We start from the raw sequence: 19043 nt of genomic DNA, 5'->3' as shown, positions 1-19043 counted from the left end.
CTCGGCGCGCGAGGGCCGTCGGAGCGTGCCGCGGGCGCGGGGCGGGGCCGCTGAGCAGCTGTGCCGATGCTCCCCGCCCCGGGGCGTGGCCGGCGGCGGGGCAGCCGCGGCCTGAGAGCGGCGGGCGGGGGTCACCCGGCGGCACGGGCTGCGTCGCCGGGTTCAGGGGAACCTTGTGCTGACGGGCCCGTGTCGGTGTATGCGGCGTCTCAGGCTTCCAGTCGGCCCCGAGCCGCGGCGCCGGCGGGCTTCTTGCGTTAGGCGGCTGTTACCGAGGGAAACGTGTTTTTTGCGTCTTGTTTTTGCCGTCAGCGGCGCCGGCCGTACGAACGGGGCCCCCTTCGAGACGCGCAGGGAAGGGGAGCGCAGCTTTCCCAGCCACTTCTTGCGCTCTTGACGTTTATCAGTGCCGCCGTGGTTTCCTTAGCGGTGCGGCTGCACTTTCTAAAATCCACTCTTCTTACGACCGCGGCGTTTGTTTTCTCGCTCCGAACCCGCCTGCGGCTGAGCGGCCTGCCGGCAGCGCCGCAGTCCGTGACGAGCGGCCCGGGTCGCGCCACACCGGCTCCGCACGCCGCGCTGCCGGGAGCCGTCCCGTGCCTGTCACCTGCTCACCGCCGCGGGGCGCCCTGCCCCGGCCGTTGCCGCCGCGGCCCTCCCAAAATTGAACCACCTGCTGCGCGATAAAGGAAAGGGCAGGGAGGGAGAGCAACGAGGCGGCCAGCCCTGCCTCGGCCGCCCTCCGCCCCGGCCGGGACCGCTGCGGACAGCCCCGCGGAGCTCGCTTAGAGCTCCCGGCGCTGGCGGAGGGCGGCGGGCAGCGGCACCTCGGCGTCCCCCGGTGCCGCCCCTGGGCGGGCGGCCCAGCCCAGCGCCGCGCCCGCCCCGCCGCCAGGTGCGGTGCCGCCGCCCGCGGGCCCAGGAAGTGCCGTCACGGCGGGTGCCGGGCGGGGAGGCTCCTGCGGGCCGGGCAGGCCAGGCCAGACCCTTCCGTCGGCGGGTGCCGGGCCAGCCGCCATGAGCAAGATTTCCAGATTCTTCAAGGGGGGCGGCTCGGCCGCCTCCAAGGGCCGTCGGGGCCCCTCGCCGCAGGAAGCGTTGGCGCGGCTGCGGGAGACGGAGGAGATGCTCAGCAAGAAGCAGGAGTACCTGGAGACGAGGATCGAGCGGGAGCTGGCGGCAGCCCGGCAGTACGGCACCAAGAACAAGCGAGGTGAGTCTTCACCTCGCCGCGGCCGGCCCGGCCGGCCCGGCCCCCGCGGCCCCTCCGCCCGCCCGCCGCCGGGGAAGCCCGGGTGTGCCCTGCCGGGCCGGCGCCAGCTGCTTGGGCGGCTTGCGAGGCTTTACATTCCAGGGTGCCAGCGCCTCTAGTTAGAAGTGGGGGTCTGGCAGGGGCTGCCGCTGGGTCGGGTGTGTCGGCTCCGCCGGTGCGTGGGGCGCCCGCCGTGCAGCTGTGGGCGCCGAGCAGGCGGCACCGCCCGGTGGTGGCTTGGGGTCTTCGGCATCCATTGGTGTTCCGTTCGTTACGGCGGGCCGGCGATAGGATGCGTTATTATTCCTCGCTGGTTACCGTCTGTGGCTCCCCGAGCGATGCTGCTGTTGGCTCCGCGCCGCAGTCGGTGCGGGTACCGGCGGGCGGCAGTGCGGCGGGGGAAGGGGCGCGGGGCCTGCGGGGAGCAAAGGGCCTGGAGCACGTGAGGATCTCCTGTACGTTCATGGGTGGATTCCCGTTATCCCCACTGTGAGTGTTGGTGAATACACAGCTGGCAACTGAGGAACAAAGTGATTCAGTGATTTACCTCAAATCATGTAAGGAAGCACATGATACCACTAAAAAATGATAGTTCAGAGCATTAGTGACTGCTGGCCTGGACTGCTGTTAGCTGCAAAGCAGAGAGGATGCAGAGGGATAATAAGGTCTGTATCCTGCTTGTACCGATGTTGTCATCGCTGGGAAGGAAACAATGGTAGACAATGTCTTGTGGATATTATAAAGGCCTTTGAGAAGCAAGTTAATTCCTAAAGTCACCTGGAGTCCTGTTTGCCTACTCTAAGATTTATTTTTCTTTGAATATATAAAAACAGAAGATCATTTTAAATTAAAGATTTGTGACATAGTGAGAAAGTAGCTCTTTGATCTGCTCTTTCTGTTGCTCGATAATTTAAAAAACTGCCATGTAACTTAGAACTTGTGAGGAGCTGCGTGTTAAAGGTGTTTTGGTTATAATGTATTTGTAATACTTTTAATAATTATTAGCAAAAGGAACATTAACTTTTAGTTAGAAAGGATTTTAAAACATGGGTTGAGATGGGACAGATTTGAAGGCACAGTCAGGGGGAGTAAAGCCAGTTCAGCAGCACCACTGAGCCTGCTGCTCTGCAGCATGGGAGCCATCAGGGTTGTCCCTGTCCAGTAGTTTCTACTCCCTTGGCTTCATCTGGGATCTCTCTCTTGTCCCTTTGTGCAGGTACTGGCACCTGTGTGCTAGTGCAGTAAGCTAGTTCAGGAAGGTGATCCACCTTAACACTTAATTTGTTGTGGAACGAAGTGACCAGATAGCTCCTGGGCCTGGGTTCATTGTGCAAATGCCCAAGCAGCAGGGCTGATGCCAGAAAACAGGCTGGCTCCAGTGACTGTTTGAATTCTTGTTTAATCCAGATGTGCTGCTGTGGAACTTTATCCCAAGCCTGGACTTTAAGCTGGCATGCTTGCAGGAACAATAAATGCTTCCTTTCCTTGGCAGAGCTCCCTGAAGGGTGTGTTTCAGAAACCTGGATGCAGCTGTAAAATGTTGTGGGATTTTTTTTGGCTGGGTTATTTTTTTACCCAGGGTAGGTTAGGTTCCACTTAATCCAGTTGACTTGGCAGCTGTGTGATTGCTCAGGCACCTGTGAAAGAGAGGGTGGTGCACTGGCAGGAATGAGTATTTGTTGTTAGGAGAAGGTGGCTCTGCCCCTCCTTTAATTTGGCTGGTTGATACTGGTTTCAGGTGTTTTTTGGCCTTGTGCTTCAGGCATGCAACATTTGACATATGAAACTTTTCTCCTGGATTTTTGTTTACACTGCAGTGCTCAGTATGCAATTGTTTGTGGAGTCATGCTGAAAGCATGGATTGTTGAGCTGACCATGGTTAAAAATAACTCCCTTTACCTTGTCGTTTGCTCAGGGACCTACAGTTAAGGACAGTAAACAGACAGGAGTAGGGCAAGAAGTGTAGACTGGGATTTTTTTCATGCCAAAAATAGTTCTAAAGCTAAAATGCGATAGTGTAACTACAGTCAGAGGAGAAACAAGAGAAGCTAACCTTGCTGTGCAAAAGTGCTTAAATTTAGCAGGCTACTAAGTGAACTCAAAACCCCAGTAATTCCCCTTCATTTCATATGTAAATTGCTTTACAGTTTAATTGCTGTTGATTTACATATAACAGCGTACTGGCTGGTATACTGCTCTATTAGTTCAGAGGAAGTCTGTGCTAACCAGCATCTATTGTAGCATTATTTAAACATACATACACACAAATGAGAGAATAAAAGTTTTAATCTACATTGCCTTGTTAAAGTGAATGTTTCAAAGGGACCTTGCAGGTAATTTGCAGTGTTGGTTTTTCTTAATTGCATCTGTGGAGAAGCCTATGGAAGCTAAAGTGGGACTGTCTGAGACTGGAGCAAGATGTAGCTAGGCACTGTAAATGCACCAAATTAGCATGATCTCATCTGATTTTTAGGCACATGAGTCTGAGTCAGTTATACTGACACAAGAGAGAGCAGATTCAAGCACCAGGAATTTTTCATGAGTTCAGATGATTCTTGAATGGATTCATGTGACATCAGTAGGCTTAACTTGATTTAAAAGCTGTAACACATTAGCTATGCAAATAGATGTGAAGCATCACTTAAATATTTTTGGCTTCTCCTTTATGAAGTGATTATCCCGGCAGTTCCTGCACCTAATCTGAAATTGGGTACATATTTTGGGTGATACATTTCCAGCATTCCCCGTTAATATTTTACTGTAGCTAGACCACTTGAGGCTTTTCGAAACAGCAGTGTGTGATGGAATTCCTTCTGCAGAGGTTCTGTCATGATAAGCTAATTTACAGTTAGCACTGCCTTTTAATCTCTCCCCATTCCAGATACCCCAAAAAGTACAGCCAGACATATTAAAAAAAAAATTATGAGTTTGTATCTCAGTTTCAGCCAGTGCACAGGTGCCAATACCCATCTGCAAATTGGCCTTGTATCTTCAATATTTTGAAGGTTATACAGGAAAATTTAAATGACAGAAAGTGATACTGAATATTTGAGAACTCTGTTTAAAAGGAAATGTGTTTTCTGAAGTGTGCCTGTGCATGTGAAAATAACATACTCATGAATGTGTTGTTTCAACCTGGAATCTTTCACAGATCCTATGAAATGGCTAAATGAAACAAAGTTAAAAGAAATCATCCAGAATAGGTTTAAATCTTAACCGTAAAGAGCCCTATAGTACTAATGAGGACAAAACCTACATAGAAAGTTGGAATAACAGGTAGGCTTTTACAAGTATATGCTGCTAAACATGTTGTGTGGTAATTTGGACAGGTCTTGCGTAGCTGTACAGCATTCCTTTTCCTTGAGTTAGTTGTTTAGTTTCAACAGCTTCCAGGTGACAACAGTGTCGTAGTTGTGTGTTAACAGGGACAGGGCTGTCATGCCTGTGACAGGGTACATGACAGGTTGGGACTTGTTGCCGGTGGAGAGATAATGAGGAAGCCCTTAGTGTGTCTTTGTTCTGCAAGTTACAGCTATTGTTCTCTGATCTTCATGATCATGTTTCAAGTGTCTTGCTGTGAACCAGAATGGTTATACCAAGTCAGGTGCATTATTGTTCTTGAATTATCCCTGCAATTATAACTGTATGTGGCTTCCCCCCATGAGGTTTTAAGAATTGTGAATGCCAATAATGAGCTTACTTAGGGTGGTATGATTTTTATGGCCTCAGCATTTCTTTTGCTTGTCCCTAGTGTAAGGGAGATCAGAAGTTGTAATCCATTGGTCCCTTGCAAGACTGAAATGGCAGTTTGTGAACTGTATCCAAGAATAAGAACTGGTATTTTCACTGTGGTGTTATATCTTCTGAAGAAACATTCTTTTCCTTCACCAGTTTCCCCCTGGGAATTCTAAGGATTGCTAGACAATGTTTTTGTATATACTTCAGAAGATGAGATCATCAGTAATTCCTGTACTGATGGGTGTTGGTGGTGGGCTTGACAGGTAAAAGATGGTGTTACCACTGTTCTGTGTCTTTTCATTCTGATCTGTCATGAAACCACGAGGAGGGTGCCACAAGCTCTATGTCACTACTTCTGTTCTTTCCTTCTGAAACCTGGATATTCAGTGTGGGCAAGATTACTATTGTCCAGCTGGCCATTTCTGCTTCCTTAATGAAGTATCAGCATAGTAGTGATATTGGAAAGTGTCCTTCTGTATGTTAACTACAGTAGTTCTTTAATATGCGTACATAAACTTGACATAATCTACTGTTGTTGCAGCCACTTATCTAGAAAATAAAATAAAACCTCAGATTAAAGGCAGCGGTTCCTAATCTATGAGCTGTATTCTGCTTGCTGGACTCAGCAGCACAGGAAATGTGCTAAAGCCCAGCCAACTGCTAACCACTTCGTTATGAAATTCAGGAGTTGAATCGGCTTCTTTGGAGCACAACAGAAACTGTGTATGAGATTGCTTTTTTTGCATGGAAAGCACCTCCACCTCTTCCTGGTTGAATTGATATTCATTACACTTGCTTCCTCAGACTGTACCTCTCCTAAGACTCTTCCTCCCTGGGCTGTCTTCCTTCTTTGAAATCTTTGGAATGGGCCACACCCTTTTCCAGTCCTGTTCCTAGACCTTCACTGAAGTAAGTTTATGTTCCCTGCTCAATTTCTTTTTTTTTTGTAGATATATTCTTTTTCAGTTTGGTTATTATAATGCAGTAGCATTTCTGTGAAACATTTAAATCCTTTTATAAGAGTTGCAAACAAATTTTAAAATGCTTGTAGGCACGGTAGAAAAGCACTCTAAAGTTCATGGTAATCTGTAAAACACAGAAAAATACATTTCAAACAACAAAGAAATTCTCGTATCTTAGCTATAGGAGCTACTGTAACAAAGCACCATGCAGCTAAGGGCATTCATTTAATATAAATGAGAAAAAATCATATAGTGTGGTGTGGGAATTTATTATGCCTTGGTTGGTAAGGAAGGTGTAGGAATTGATTTCCTATGAAGTACTTGGTTCTGTAAGTCACTGGTAAAACTAAGGATAATTAATAAAGATGATATGTTGCACTACAATAATTAGGAAAAGCTGTTTATGAATAGGTGAAGTCACACAGAGTTTAGCTTCTTCCATGGTTTCTTAATTTGGGTGTGGTTTAATTAAATTTTCATACAGGAACCTTCAGGATTTTGAAAACAAGTTCTTTGTGTGTAACTCAGGAAATCCATTTTCTCTCTGAGCAGCCAATAATAACAGCACCATTACAGAGTTCCATTTCTGAAAAACACCAACTGGAAATGCTGCCCTGTGGTAGCTGCTTACTCTAGTCGAAAACTTTCTGCGTCAGCTAGTTAGTGCATCCACAGGGCTTTAGAGTTCTCCCTAGCACAGTTTCAGACCATTAAATTTACCTGGCATCTCTGGCTTCCTAACCTAAGAATCCAGGATCAAATTTTGATTCAACTGAAGTGAAGGGAGGAAGTGGCTGGTGTCCTGACACTACCAATAGTAAGCATAAATAAGTAGGGAAATTCTAAGTAGGTAAAAAGATTATTTGGGATTAAGTCAAACTGATGTATTTTGGAATTGCCAATGAGAACTTTACCATTCTCACATCTGCCATTTGCATGACGTCATCTGGTGTTCATGCATCTTTTTCAGAACATGCATGCTCTTCAGATCGTTCCCCAAAACCTGGAAAAATTTTGAATTTGAATACTGTGGTTCATCTGTTGTGATTGCGGTTTGCGGTCCTGAAACATTTTACTGCAGGTGTTGGAAGGCATTGTGTTCTTGGCCTGTGTGAATGCTTCTTACACCGCCAGTGATGAGCGGTTTCGAGCATGTTGACAAATGCTTGAATCAAAGCAATGAATCTTTTAGTGTGTGTTTAGACACCATAAATCTGTGCCCCCTCCTGGGAGGGATCCTAACTTAAGTTGAAAAGTTGTGTACCCCAATGTCAAGGTTCAGTGTTATTGCCTGTGGGCTATCATTTGAAAAGGACAGTAACTGTAATTGCTGCTGTCGGTTGAGTTTGTGGGGCTCAGTGCTGTTGTTGCTAGCTGGCTCTGAACCTGATTTAAAAATTAAATGTAAAAGACGTAGGAAGGGACACGGGTATTAACAGCAGTAAAAAAGCAATGGGTGACTCGGTCTTCTGTTTTCTTTTGGTATTTTTTTTCTTGCTAGGCACATACGTAGTTTGGAAAGGACAGTGGCGAGGAAATGCTTGTGGCAAGATAGTGTGTGTTCCACACCCAGAAGCCAAGAGAAAGCCCTTTTCTCCTCCTGCTTGTCACATGCATTTATTCTGGTAATGATTTACTCTGAGCAAAGTATGCTGCTCATAACTTATCAAATATAAAAGACTAATCTCAACGCTTTACAAAGATAATGGGGTGTAGCTGGGGTTGGCTGTGACTGTGTGTCTACATGGTTGCCTATGTTTTCAAGTTCTAAGGTTTAAAGGTCATGCTCCAAGTGATTGTAAGAAATAGATACAGCTGAAAGCCGGAGAAGTGTGAGTCCTCCTGTCATCTGACTCACCTGCTTGGTTAGGCCATTTGGGTTTTCCATTGCACTTGACAGTTTCTGCTGCTGAGACAAAGTTGAGAAAGCAGCATTGGTGGAGGTGTGGTTATCATGAGAGATATACACTATCTTTCTTAGTTTTTACATATGTTTTGCAACCTCTTATTTTCTTTCTTTTCCCTGTTTCTTCCTTTCTGGCTTCTCTCTGATGTTTTTCTTTTTCCTCCCATCTTCCCTGCTTTGCCTGTGTGCGTAGGATGGAGTTCAAGATCTTCCGCAGTGGAGGAAGAAGCTGCTCTTCCCTGTGGTGCTAAAAGGAGTTAACCTAAAAGAGGCTTCCCAGCATGTTCATGCAACAGCATGTTGGTGATAAACAGGCTGCTGATCTGGTGGGGTCAAAGCCTGTCTCCCTACTAGTAAGGTAGGAGGGTGAGAATTATAAATGCTGCAGGTTGGCTTGGTGCTGAAATGCCTGTCCTTGCATTTTGCTATGAAAATACACAGTGCACTTTGCCTCTTCCCATTCCAGCTGCCTTACAAGCACTGAAGAGAAAAAAGAGATATGAGAAACAGTTGAGTCAAATTGATGGGACACTTTCAACCATTGAGTTCCAGAGAGAGGCATTGGAAAATTCCCACACCAACACAGAAGTGCTCAAGAACATGGGTTATGCTGCACAAGCTATGAAAAAAGTACATGAAAATATGTAAGTGCTTTCTAATAGCTTTCGAGTTGAGCTTACTAACCACTTTCATTGCTACAGACTATTGTATCAAGGCAGCCAGTTTTCACTTCATTTTTGGTTCAGGCATTTAGTGTCAGGAATGGTTATGTTATATTTGGCAGAAAAAGATCTTTTTCTAACAGCAAGCCTAGATGGAAGTCAACTTAACTAGACATCAGTGTGGTACCTGTGTTTTCTAAAGTCTGCAGTGGAGACTGGCCTCTGCCCTTAAGTTTCTTCAGCTGAGTTTCTTCTGGAAAAAACAAGTGGACTCTTTTCCTCAAAGTCCGTAAGATGGACTGTGTGCTTCAAAGTATTAATTAGACCTAAATAAAAGAGTAGGTAATTTTTTTGTCTGTGTAGTATTTTTATATGTCTTATATTGTTTCATGAGGAATTTTCCTATCTGGATAAACAGAGTTAAGTAGAAAGGTTGTTCTGGGAGAAGTAAACAGGAACTGAAACAATAATGAAGCTAACAATAAAGGGAAGCTTTTAAATGGGGTATAGTCCTGTTAAGTTCCCCTAAGTTTTGGTGAAAGCTTAACATCAGAAAAGATCAATCTGTAAAGATGCTGACCTTGGGAGGGAGATGGGATCTGCCCAGGGGATGTGGCTGTTGGCTGGTAGAGGTATGAGAAGCACAGAGAGGGAGAGACACACAGACTGCTGCTGTTTGACTTGTGTTATAATCCCGAAGTGGAAGAAATTGGACTGGCTAAAACACACAGAAGCTTGCCAGGGAAACATTAAGGTGTAGGTGAGGGAAATTACTCCTGGTGAGTTCTGCTGTTTATAGAGCTACGGGCATAAAAAGAAAATAGGGTCTGCTCAAGTTTTTCTGAGTTTCTTCTGTAAGATTTTAATGATTCATCTTTAAAAAATGTTTCCATGTTATCTTGCCAGGGACTTGAACAAAATTGATGATTTGATGCAAGATATCACTGAACAGCAAGATGTTGCCCAGGAAATTTCAGATGCTATCTCAAATCGAGCTGCCTTTGGTGAAGAGTTTGATGAGGTTAGTACTTCAGCCCTATGAGGTTTTAGCTGTTAAATGACTCCATAGTCATTTTGTTGTGCAGGGGCTTGTTCCGGGGGTTTGTTTCTCAAAAGGTGTGGATGTGAAATTCCTTGGTTCTAGCCTACCCTATCTAGGATGTGTTTAATTTACATATAAAATTACTTAAAAAATTATTAATATATATAATCTAATAAAATCTGTAAAATGAAAAATATTTTTTATTTATATATAAATTTTAAGAAAGGTGATTTTAACTGCACTCCTGTAGTTGTTATTCTCACTTGCACCATGGGAAGAGGAGGTCACTAAAACCTGTAATTTGTACTGTTCCAAGTGGACACTGAAACCTGTAATTTTTTGTGCTCTGAATAGACATCTGTTTGACTAAGTGCATGTTTCTGTGCCTTGAATGGGCTGCAGTTCACTGGAATATTTGGACCAGTTTTTAAGGTCACTTTGGTGCTTGGAGGTGTAGGTCCTTTCCCTGCTTTCTAGATTTTCTACAGAAGTAGATCCGTTAGGTAGAAGTAATTCATATTGGAGGCAATAGGGTTCCTTCCTTGAGCTATTTTTTTCTGAAGCCCCCACAAGCACTTAGGACCTTCTGAAAACTTGTTGCAGTAGCTTTCATCCAGTTTCCCTGGCCTTGATTTTGTATATCCAAGCAGGACACTACTAATCTCTGATAAGACCATGCTGAAGACTTAGGGGTCAAGTATACTAAAAATTCTTGCAATCTGTGGAATGCAGAGCTGGGGATCAGGCTCAGTATCACAACCAGTTTGATTTTGGTTTTTAGTTATGTTTTAAAATGACCAAGCACTAGAGATCATTTGAGGAATGTCCTAAAGAATTAAATAATTCACTCTGTCACCAACTAATTTGTTCCTGTGTGCCCAAATGGACAAAAAGAAAAATGCATATGCTATATGATATTTAACTGGGGGGGGAAGGTTTCATTCAACAGTTAGAATTTATTGATGATAGTAACGATTCTTTGCGTTTTGTTCCCGTTATCTGCTCTCCTGTTTTTCCATTTTGAATATAAATAGACTTTTCAAGAAACTTTTAATCAATATTGGCACAAGGAATGGGATTTAGCCTGTATAAACTGGGCTTCAAACAACTGAAAAGCATACTGCTATCCTGAACAGCTATACAGCGTCACTCGCTTTTCATTGGTGTTTTAACTTTTAGGAGTCTAGACTTAGAAAGCATGTTTTAGTTTGACCTGGAAGTTCCTAAGAGATACTTGTCTAAGTTTGATGGGCATGTTTCCTATGAGAAAATAAGCCACTGTCACATGGGGTGTTGTAGTAACAGCAACTACTTTTGCACAGGACGCTAATACTTACAGCACTTGGTCAGTAACTGGGAAACCTGGTTTGCAGGCCACTTCAGCTTAAAAACACTAGAATCTTGCTGGGTGCTAGAATAATTGCTGGGTTATGAAGTGATTTGTATTGGAGGATGATGTTAAATTTTATTTTATTTTGACCACAAACTTTAATTTCCTCTTCAAATATGTGCTATGGGTGTAAAGAGAGCATGGGAGCATGTAATTTGTCCTGCCTCAGATAAACACAGAAACATAAATGTTCTTTGTCCCTGGGCTGACACGGTGTATGTCATGAAAAATGCAAAAAAGCTCTGTCCTACCTGAGCAGGATGCTCACTGGGAGAGGTGGTCCAATATGTACATTCTGGTGGATGAAGCCTGGAACCCGAGAGTTAACATGATATCTTCCCGCTGTACTCATTTTTACTTAGGTTTGAGAGGAGAAAGGGGATTTGTTACAGCTATTGCAATACTTCACAGCCTAGTTGTAGAGCAGTTTCTGAGTTGTGGGAAATGTAAGTAAAATGTATGCTTGAGGGTGAGAGGAACTTGAAAGTTGAGTCTCCCACTTCGAGAGCAAATGTCCTAGCGATTACATTGTACTGTAGGGGACATGATCACAGTTTCATTTACCCTTTTTTGTGTGTTTTCCCCTCTCCCCGCCCCCCCCCCCCCTTTTTTTTTTTTGAGCCTGTTATGGCTGACACTACCCCTTAATTGTTTACTTACTCAGCAGAGGTTGGTGAGGACTTACTTGGTGTGGGAGAGGGTTAGATGACCATTTAGATGTCTTCACAAATGCCTGTTTCCTTTGATTTTACAGCTTGGACACTAACTTCTTAAGAAGCTGGTATTTACAGCCGTGACATGGGCATTTAAAAGTGCAGACACATTTGCACCTCAAAGGAAGTCCTGTGGTGGCTATATAATTATAATTTTAATTTACATATTTGTGATGAGCATGGTGTAAATGGGTAGGCAAAGCACAATACCAGTAGATTTCATATAGCCACTCTTTCCCTAGCCAGTTTTGCCCATTGTTTCTTTGTAAACCATTTTATCAACGTGGCAATGGTCCATTTCTTTACAAATACATGATATTTAGCTTCCTTTCTTTGGGAAGCTCCAGCCGAAGAATAAGCCCTTGGCTTTTTTAAAATCTATGTAGCCTTTTTATTTTTAGTATTATACAAGTGGATTAGATAATCTGTCCAAATCAGCTTCTGCAGCTAAAAGCCCAAGAGTGTTACGTGCTTCAGGAGTGAATAACACAACCCAGGAGGACAGCTCTGATTCCAGTGGTGCTTTGAGATCAGATATAATCCTGAACTTCTGTGACAGAACTGAAGCATACTGTTTTAATGACAGTCTGCCATAACACTAGTGGAAGCTGTTTGATTCTTAAAATGGGAGAAATTGCACATTAAAATTAGAATTGGTTAAAAGAGTACAGGCTTAGATTTGGAGCAAATCTGAGGATGGCAGAGGGACTTCTTATTATTTTTTTCTTTATCTCCTGTGTTTGCCTTTTTGAGTATTACACTGTTACCTGTTTTCTTTCTAATTTTATTCTTTGTCTTGTTTCTAACTTCCATTGTCCTCAACTTTCAATTAAGATTTACTGTTGTTGCCCACATTTAGTAGGAATTATACTTGTGATATGATAGGTTTTGATATTTGTTTTCAGATGTAAGGTCTTTTTCAGTAGTGGTTTGCTTCATGGTAGTTAAATGTTCCCTTGCCTGAGATCAGTCAGGACATTGAATTTGTAAATAATGTTTTCCTTGAATTTAGGATGAGTTGATGGCAGAATTAGAAGAACTGGAGCAAGAAGAATTGAACAAAGGAATGAGAGATATCAGGTTGCCAAGTGTTCCGTCCACATCGCTGCCTTCTCACCCCGGTAAACTGCCTGCTTGCCATTTTACATTTCTTGTGATTGTTATGCTGTGAGACGAGGGAAGGAAGAGAGAGTTTCAAATATGGATTTAACTCTGTTTTAACTTTTAAAGTATTATAGATTCTTTTGCCTGGTTTTGTATCTGTTTATTAGAAAAAGCAGAGTGTAAATCTGGTTTGCTGTATGAAACATTTAGGACCAAATTCTCTGTAGATTTGGAGAAACAAGCTCAGGGAACTTGACATTGTGCACATACTGATGCATCTCCTACTGAAATATCGTGAGGGATGGGAAGACTTTTTTTTTTTTTTTTTTTTTTGGCAAATAAATCCTTAGTCTTTTTTTAATTAGTCTGACCTACATTCAAAACGTTTGTGTTACAAAGATCCAGCTTTGTAGGGTTGTGGTTTGATATTTGCCACTGATATTTTAATTAGAAATGGAGGAGGGAGCAGGAGGTACGCATTTAAAGAAATAGTCATTCCTTTTCTTTCTACAGAACAGACTTATTCCTAGTATTAAGCAGTAGTCTGATTTCTCTGTAGTTCTGCCCTGTTCATTTTGAATTAACCCAGAGACAGTCAACTTCTAAGTACACCTTTCACCATGTCCTTGTCCTCTCTCAGCTGAAAGACTTGCTGTGTACTGATTGAAGCAAAAGAGCGTAAATATTTTATGGTAAGGACAGCACTCATGTGGCACAGGCTGTTTATGGTACATTCTGCTGCAGAGCAGGCTACCTAGACCAGCTTAGTTCAGAGACTCTTACATGTGTTTTGGCAGATGGCATTTTTAAATCCTGAGAAGCAATTTAAAATGTCCAAACTGGGGTTGTGGCCTCATCTACTGCAGTCAACTGCAGAATAGCTATTAGAAAAAAAATAAACTTAGGAAAATCCAGTGCAAATTGCAGTCTTGGCATTTATGGCTTGCTCATACATCCTCTTCTAGATCCGGCTGTGATGGCTGACAGTTTTATTAAACGCAGACCACCCCCATATGCTTCTCACTATCTTTATTTGCTACTCCATCTTTATGTATGGCTGCTTAAGGCAAAATTAGCTAGTTACAATTATATAGTTTAAGGCCTTGTGAGACCAGCTTATCTTTTCTGAAACTCCATGTTTACTGTTACACAGCAATAGCAAAATAAGAACAGTTCATGCTTCTGATTGGAGGTGCATGTTACCCTTCTGATTTTGGAGATGAGGAAAATGAGACGAGCAAGGCATAGTGACATTTCTCAGTTGTACAGTGAGCCAGTCGTACTTGCAGAGGAGGGGCTGAATCCCTGGTCTCCCATGTAGTCCTTCCACCTGCAGCCCCTGAAGGTGGTAGTTGCAGCTCCTGGCCGTACAGCTGCCACAGCTGGGAGACAGCTGGCTGCTGTAAATGTACACACGAGGGTGGTATTGCAGCTGGAACAGTATTCCACTGATGTTTGAGGAATGGAAACCCAGACTTGCAGAGCCCACAGATGGGGACAGCTTGAGGTTGAACCTGGGCTGTAGGGCATCTGGTTTGTAGGTCAGTGAATGAAGGCTACCTGGGTAGAGGCTTTAGTTCAGTGAATGCAAAAGATATGTGGTAGTAGATTTGGGGGGTGGGTGGGAAAAGAGCAAGTGTGTGTGGGACCGGGTACAGAGCTGAGGGTTGCTATTGCTGTGAACACAGCAGTTAACTGATGTTACCTGAACAAAGTTCAGAAATTTCTTTCTCCCTGTTAATAAATGACACCTGTTATTAAAATGGGGTGAGTCCCATTTGGAGACTGGGCCTGCACACACAGAACCCTTCAGCACTATTTGGAAAGGCAGCAGGATGCACGGCTGGCCGGGGATAGGTCACTTATGCTTGCTAAAGTGGCAGTGAGAGAACTGGCAGCTTTCTTGTGGATGCTTGCTCTCTGTGACAGCTTTTAGAGATTACATGTATTTTCTGTTGGAGTCTCTCAGTAGCAGTTACCTCAGACCTATATTGTTAACTTCAGGGCTGTATGAGGGAATGGTGGGGCAAAATAGTTGCATGTTTCATCAGCTTCGTTACTGCATTACCTGTGTTTAGCTTGCTACTCAGTAAATTAATTTGAGATACTCAAATTGAAAAGCACTATGCAAGTCCACAAATGAAATGGCTCTGATTGTTGTATTAGTTGATGGTTATTGTTAATCTCTCTTTCTCTGCAGCATCAACCAGGAAGAGAGCAGAGGATGAAGATGAAATGAAGAAGTTGGCTGCCTGGGCTTCATAAGAGCATGGTCTTTTTATAACTCTGAACATTACAGTGCAGATGTGAAGAGCTGTAATGCTGTGTTATAACCTTACCGACTTAGTGTGGTTGCATTTCATACAGGCTGGGTTTTTTTTATGGCCAATCTTAGTAAGAGTAGTGTTACGGCCATATTACAAAACTATTTGAAAAACAAACAAAAAAATGCAATAGTTGCCAAAACGTCCAAGCATCAAAGTTTTTTTGGCTTTGGCCAGAGACTTGTTCTGTTATTAGTATTGGTTAGGTATTGTTATTAGGTAATGTTTACTATATGTGGCTGGTTTATAAAACCTGTGAGCCTCGCTTATGCACACAGATGGATTAATTGTTGAAATGAAGAAGTTCAGTAAGTCATCAAAGCCCTATCCTAGAAGGTTATTTGGTTCAGGTTATTTGAATATTAGTAAAACAGCTTTATACATGTCCTGACTTGCAAGTTCCTTCGAGCCCAGGAGCTAACAGATGTTCGTTTGGGCATGGAGATTTACATAGTCTGCCTGGAGCAACTTACGGTGTCCTAGATATTAAAAGGAGACTCTTCTATAGTTTTTGTTTGAAGTGGGATAGGTTTTTTGTTTTAACTTAAGCCCAAATATCCCACACAGTTCTATAGGTCAGCTTGAATAGTATTTTGAAAGATTTCCAACTCGGTTAAAGAACAGTTTTTACAGTCATTGGGGAAAATGAAATGTCCAAGTTCTTATAGATCTCTGCTGAACAAAATTGATTTCTGCTAACCCTGTCAAAAATCCAGAAGAGATTTGACCTTCCAGTGTTCTCCTCCACCACCATGTCTTTCTAGGGTAAGTCATCGTGTGATAGCGCCCATCCTCAAAGGAATTAGTAACACATTTTTAATTAAACAATTCAAAAATGTTTTTAATTTCTGAGTGTTCGGTTCTTTTCTCTTACTCAGTTTCTGAATGGAAATAGTGCCAGCATGCTGTATTTGAAATGTCTTTTTAACCCTGGTTAAAAAGCTGATTCTCGATTACTTGTGAAGTTGATGTGTTACTGTCCAACTGACAACTTTTTAGCTTAAGGAATAAATGCCACTCTGATTGCTAAACTACTACATATATAGAGACGTTACCGTTCAAATACAAAACAAAAATTAAATAGGCTGCTTTGTAGTAACAAATTTTATTAAGACGAGCTCAATGCTAGAAGCCTGCTGTCAATCACAAGGAAATAGCAAAACACTGTGGAGTTTCTAGGGGTGTGGGAAGCAGAGTCACACTGCTCTAGGTTTCTTGTTTTCAAATTAATTTAAATTTACTGATGATTAAACCACTTGGTGAATAGTGGGAGACTTGGTTTCTATAGATCTATAGCAACGGAAGACTGCCCCCTTCTCCTGTGGGCTTCTGCCTGTGGCTTGCCGGGTGTTCAGCTTTGATAGGCCATAATAGCCTTTAGCTTCTTGGCTTCTATGTTAAGCATAAGCTAATGTGTGTTTCTGGATGTGGCATGCTGCTATGTTCACAACCTTTCAAGTTGGGTTCTATAGATGAAACCTAAAATTTACAAACCCTGTGGAGAGATTCAGTTTTTCAGGGCTTTTTAATCGGCTGTAGTGGAATTGCTTTTGGTTTGCATCCATATGAAGGGAGAATCAAGCCTTGCCACTTCAGATAAATTTCCTGCTGGAAAAAATTGTGTTAATTCTGTTCCAAAGTTTGGAGGTACCAGGAAAATTGTCCCTTTCTGTTGAGAGTAGAGAAGACCTGGAACCATTCAACTTTTGTTTTAAAAACAAAAAGAACCCCAAACTAAACCAAAACAAAAAAATCCTTAAATTTTACATTTTGAACTCTCAGTTGGAAACCAAATGCTAACAGAATGTTACTCAGTTGTGATGCTTGCTGAAATTCAGGATGAGATGCCAGCTGGGAGCAGGCATATTTATTACAATGAATACTCTGAGTTATTTAGAATCCATTTGCTAATCCTTTTGGCTGGAATTCTGTTTCAAGGTGTGCAGTCCGTGCAAGTCACTGAATTGGGTAGAGAAAGTATTAGGGTGCACGGATTGCATCGCTGTGCGAGGCTGCCTGTGTGCTTTTGGACACATTGTGGACACAAATGCGAGGCCATGCCAGCATAGTCCTGTGCTTAGCTTGGAAGAGCTGGCTGCTAGCACCTGTGCTTGGTCAAATGAGTAGTTTTCCCATGCTTGGCACTTAAATAGCACTTAGCGTATTTAAAGTGCTGTACAACCTGACCAAAATAAGTCTCTACGCTTCCCATTTGAGACTCAAGGGATTTTCAGTCTGCTTTGGAAAATGTGCACCTGTGCTTGTTGTGCAAGAGCTTCCTGTGTGAACACCCGGCAGGGGAGAAGAAATCCTAGGGAAGGACTTCTCCTTTGCAAGCTGGTGTCTGGCTGCTGACCTCCAGCCATGTTTTGGCCAAGTGTTGATCCTGAGAAGTTACGGGTGTCTTCAGCTTATTGATTTCAGACAGGCACTTTAGGAACAAAATTTGTGGATTTTTGTGAAGGGTGAAGAAAAGAAACTGGTGATTTGGATGAGTTTATTTAAAAACTTGTGTGTAGTGGTTGATGATGCTGGAGGACACTCTCACGTGCCAGTTACAGGCTAGGACATGTGTGGTTGGTGAAGCTATACTTAGAGATACTCTACTCATGTACACAAACCAAAATACACTGTGGACCTCCAGAAGTGGAGTGCTTTGTTGCCGTGTTTGTCTGGGAGACAGTAGGTGACTACTTTTTTTTTCAAAAGCAAAGGGAGTTCTAGGGATTTTAATTCAGTTGAGGAGGTGTCTCTTACCTGTGTAAATTCAGATGACACTGGGACAAATGGCTTTTCCTGCTTTTGAACGTATGTGTCTTCATCCCAAGATATATTTGTTTAGTATGTAAGCAGATGAGAGTGAATAGTGTCAATGTGTTATTGTAAATGTACTCTCTATTAACTGCAGCAGATGGTGTACTATAGCTGCCTTCCTTTCTTGTTTCTTATTTATTTTGAGAATGTTTTCTTCTCTTAACAGGCTTGGGCATTTTTAATCTTGAAAGCTTTAAAAGGGGGGAAATGTATTAATAAAAAGTAAGAATTTCTATATATGCTGTAAATAAAAATATTTCTGTGTCGTATTTGTGTTATATGATGATCGTATTAAATTTATTTTCATATTATGCAAAACTTCAAGTGATCTCCTTACACTGTCATCAGGGTACAGTGCTTTTAGAGCACGTAAGGATATTTTGAAACATTTTTTGATGTATTAATCTTTCAGCATCAGGTTAGAATTCAGTTCTTCTTCAAAGGTGGTTTGGCTAAAAAACCCAACCAAATTAAAAAAAACAACACCAACAACAAACCCAAAACAACCTAGTGTATGATAGGGTGTTTGGGCTGCTTTCCTTCATGCTTAAGTTGTGTTGCAAGATACCTTTTCATCCTAATGTGTCCAGAATACCTACTTCCCCCTGCCCCCCAGAAGATCTGTTAATTGTTTCAGGAATGTGTGTATTTCACTTTTCCAGGCCTTAGTTGAAAGGAAGAATAGTCAGGTCTTTTAAATGTGAAAAATTACTATAGGCAAGGATGAATTGAAACAAGCAATGCATTTTTTCATGCATCTTAGTAGAATCTCCTTAAATAAGTGTGGGTGTATAGTATGTCACATTTTATGTATACACACATGTATATTTACCGACATGTATGAAGTGTTGGAGCAGTGATTTAAGGTTATCATTCATTATGTGGTCTGAAAGGGTTCAATTACTTGGAGAGCTCATCTTTGCCTTTTTGTAAAGCCTAAAGGCTTCAGAACAAAATGTCAGGAACTGTTCGGTACGTACAGATGCCTGTTGTGTAATACAGCTGTAGGGGGTGGAAGAACTGCATGGGCATGTATGGGGAATACTTCTGATGAGAAAATCTCATGTTTTCGTGATGGCCTAAATTATTTTAATGATGCCTTTTTTTCTTTTTTTTTTTTTTTTAAGAGATGTAAG

The 19043-nt window shown here is 42.7% G+C and overlaps 1 protein-coding gene across 1 annotated transcript; it reads left to right on the top strand.

Moving 5' to 3' along the window:
- Positions 1-107: 107 nt before the first annotated feature.
- CHMP4C (charged multivesicular body protein 4C) lies at positions 108-18193 on the top strand. The gene is made up of 5 exons (XM_056331420.1): positions 108-1213; positions 8325-8502; positions 9427-9541; positions 12678-12786; positions 14970-18193. Exons 1-5 carry the CDS (start codon positions 1018-1020, stop codon positions 15032-15034), a joined length of 663 nt encoding a protein of 220 aa, XP_056187395.1. The 5' UTR covers positions 108-1017; the 3' UTR covers positions 15035-18193.
- Positions 18194-19043: the final 850 nt, after the last annotated feature.

The sequence above is a fragment of the Falco biarmicus genome, chromosome 3 (assembly GCF_023638135.1).
Source record: "Falco biarmicus isolate bFalBia1 chromosome 3, bFalBia1.pri, whole genome shotgun sequence".
NCBI classification, from domain to species: Eukaryota; Metazoa; Chordata; class Aves; order Falconiformes; family Falconidae; genus Falco; species Falco biarmicus.
The sequence above is the reverse complement of the archived record's forward strand: the minus strand, read 5'-3'. Positions and strand labels throughout refer to the sequence as shown.

Bases quoted from the DNA above. Each gene is read 5' to 3' on its own strand.
- CHMP4C (XM_056331420.1), top strand. From the start codon at position 1,018: ATGAGCAAGATTTCCAGATTCTTCAAGGGGGGCGGCTCGGCCGCCTCC. The intron at 8,503-9,426 runs GTAAGTGCTTTC...TTATCTTGCCAG, and splicing joins AAAAAAGTACATGAAAATAT to GGACTTGAACAAAATTGATG. The intron at 9,542-12,677 runs GTTAGTACTTCA...CCTTGAATTTAG, and splicing joins TTGGTGAAGAGTTTGATGAG to GATGAGTTGATGGCAGAATT.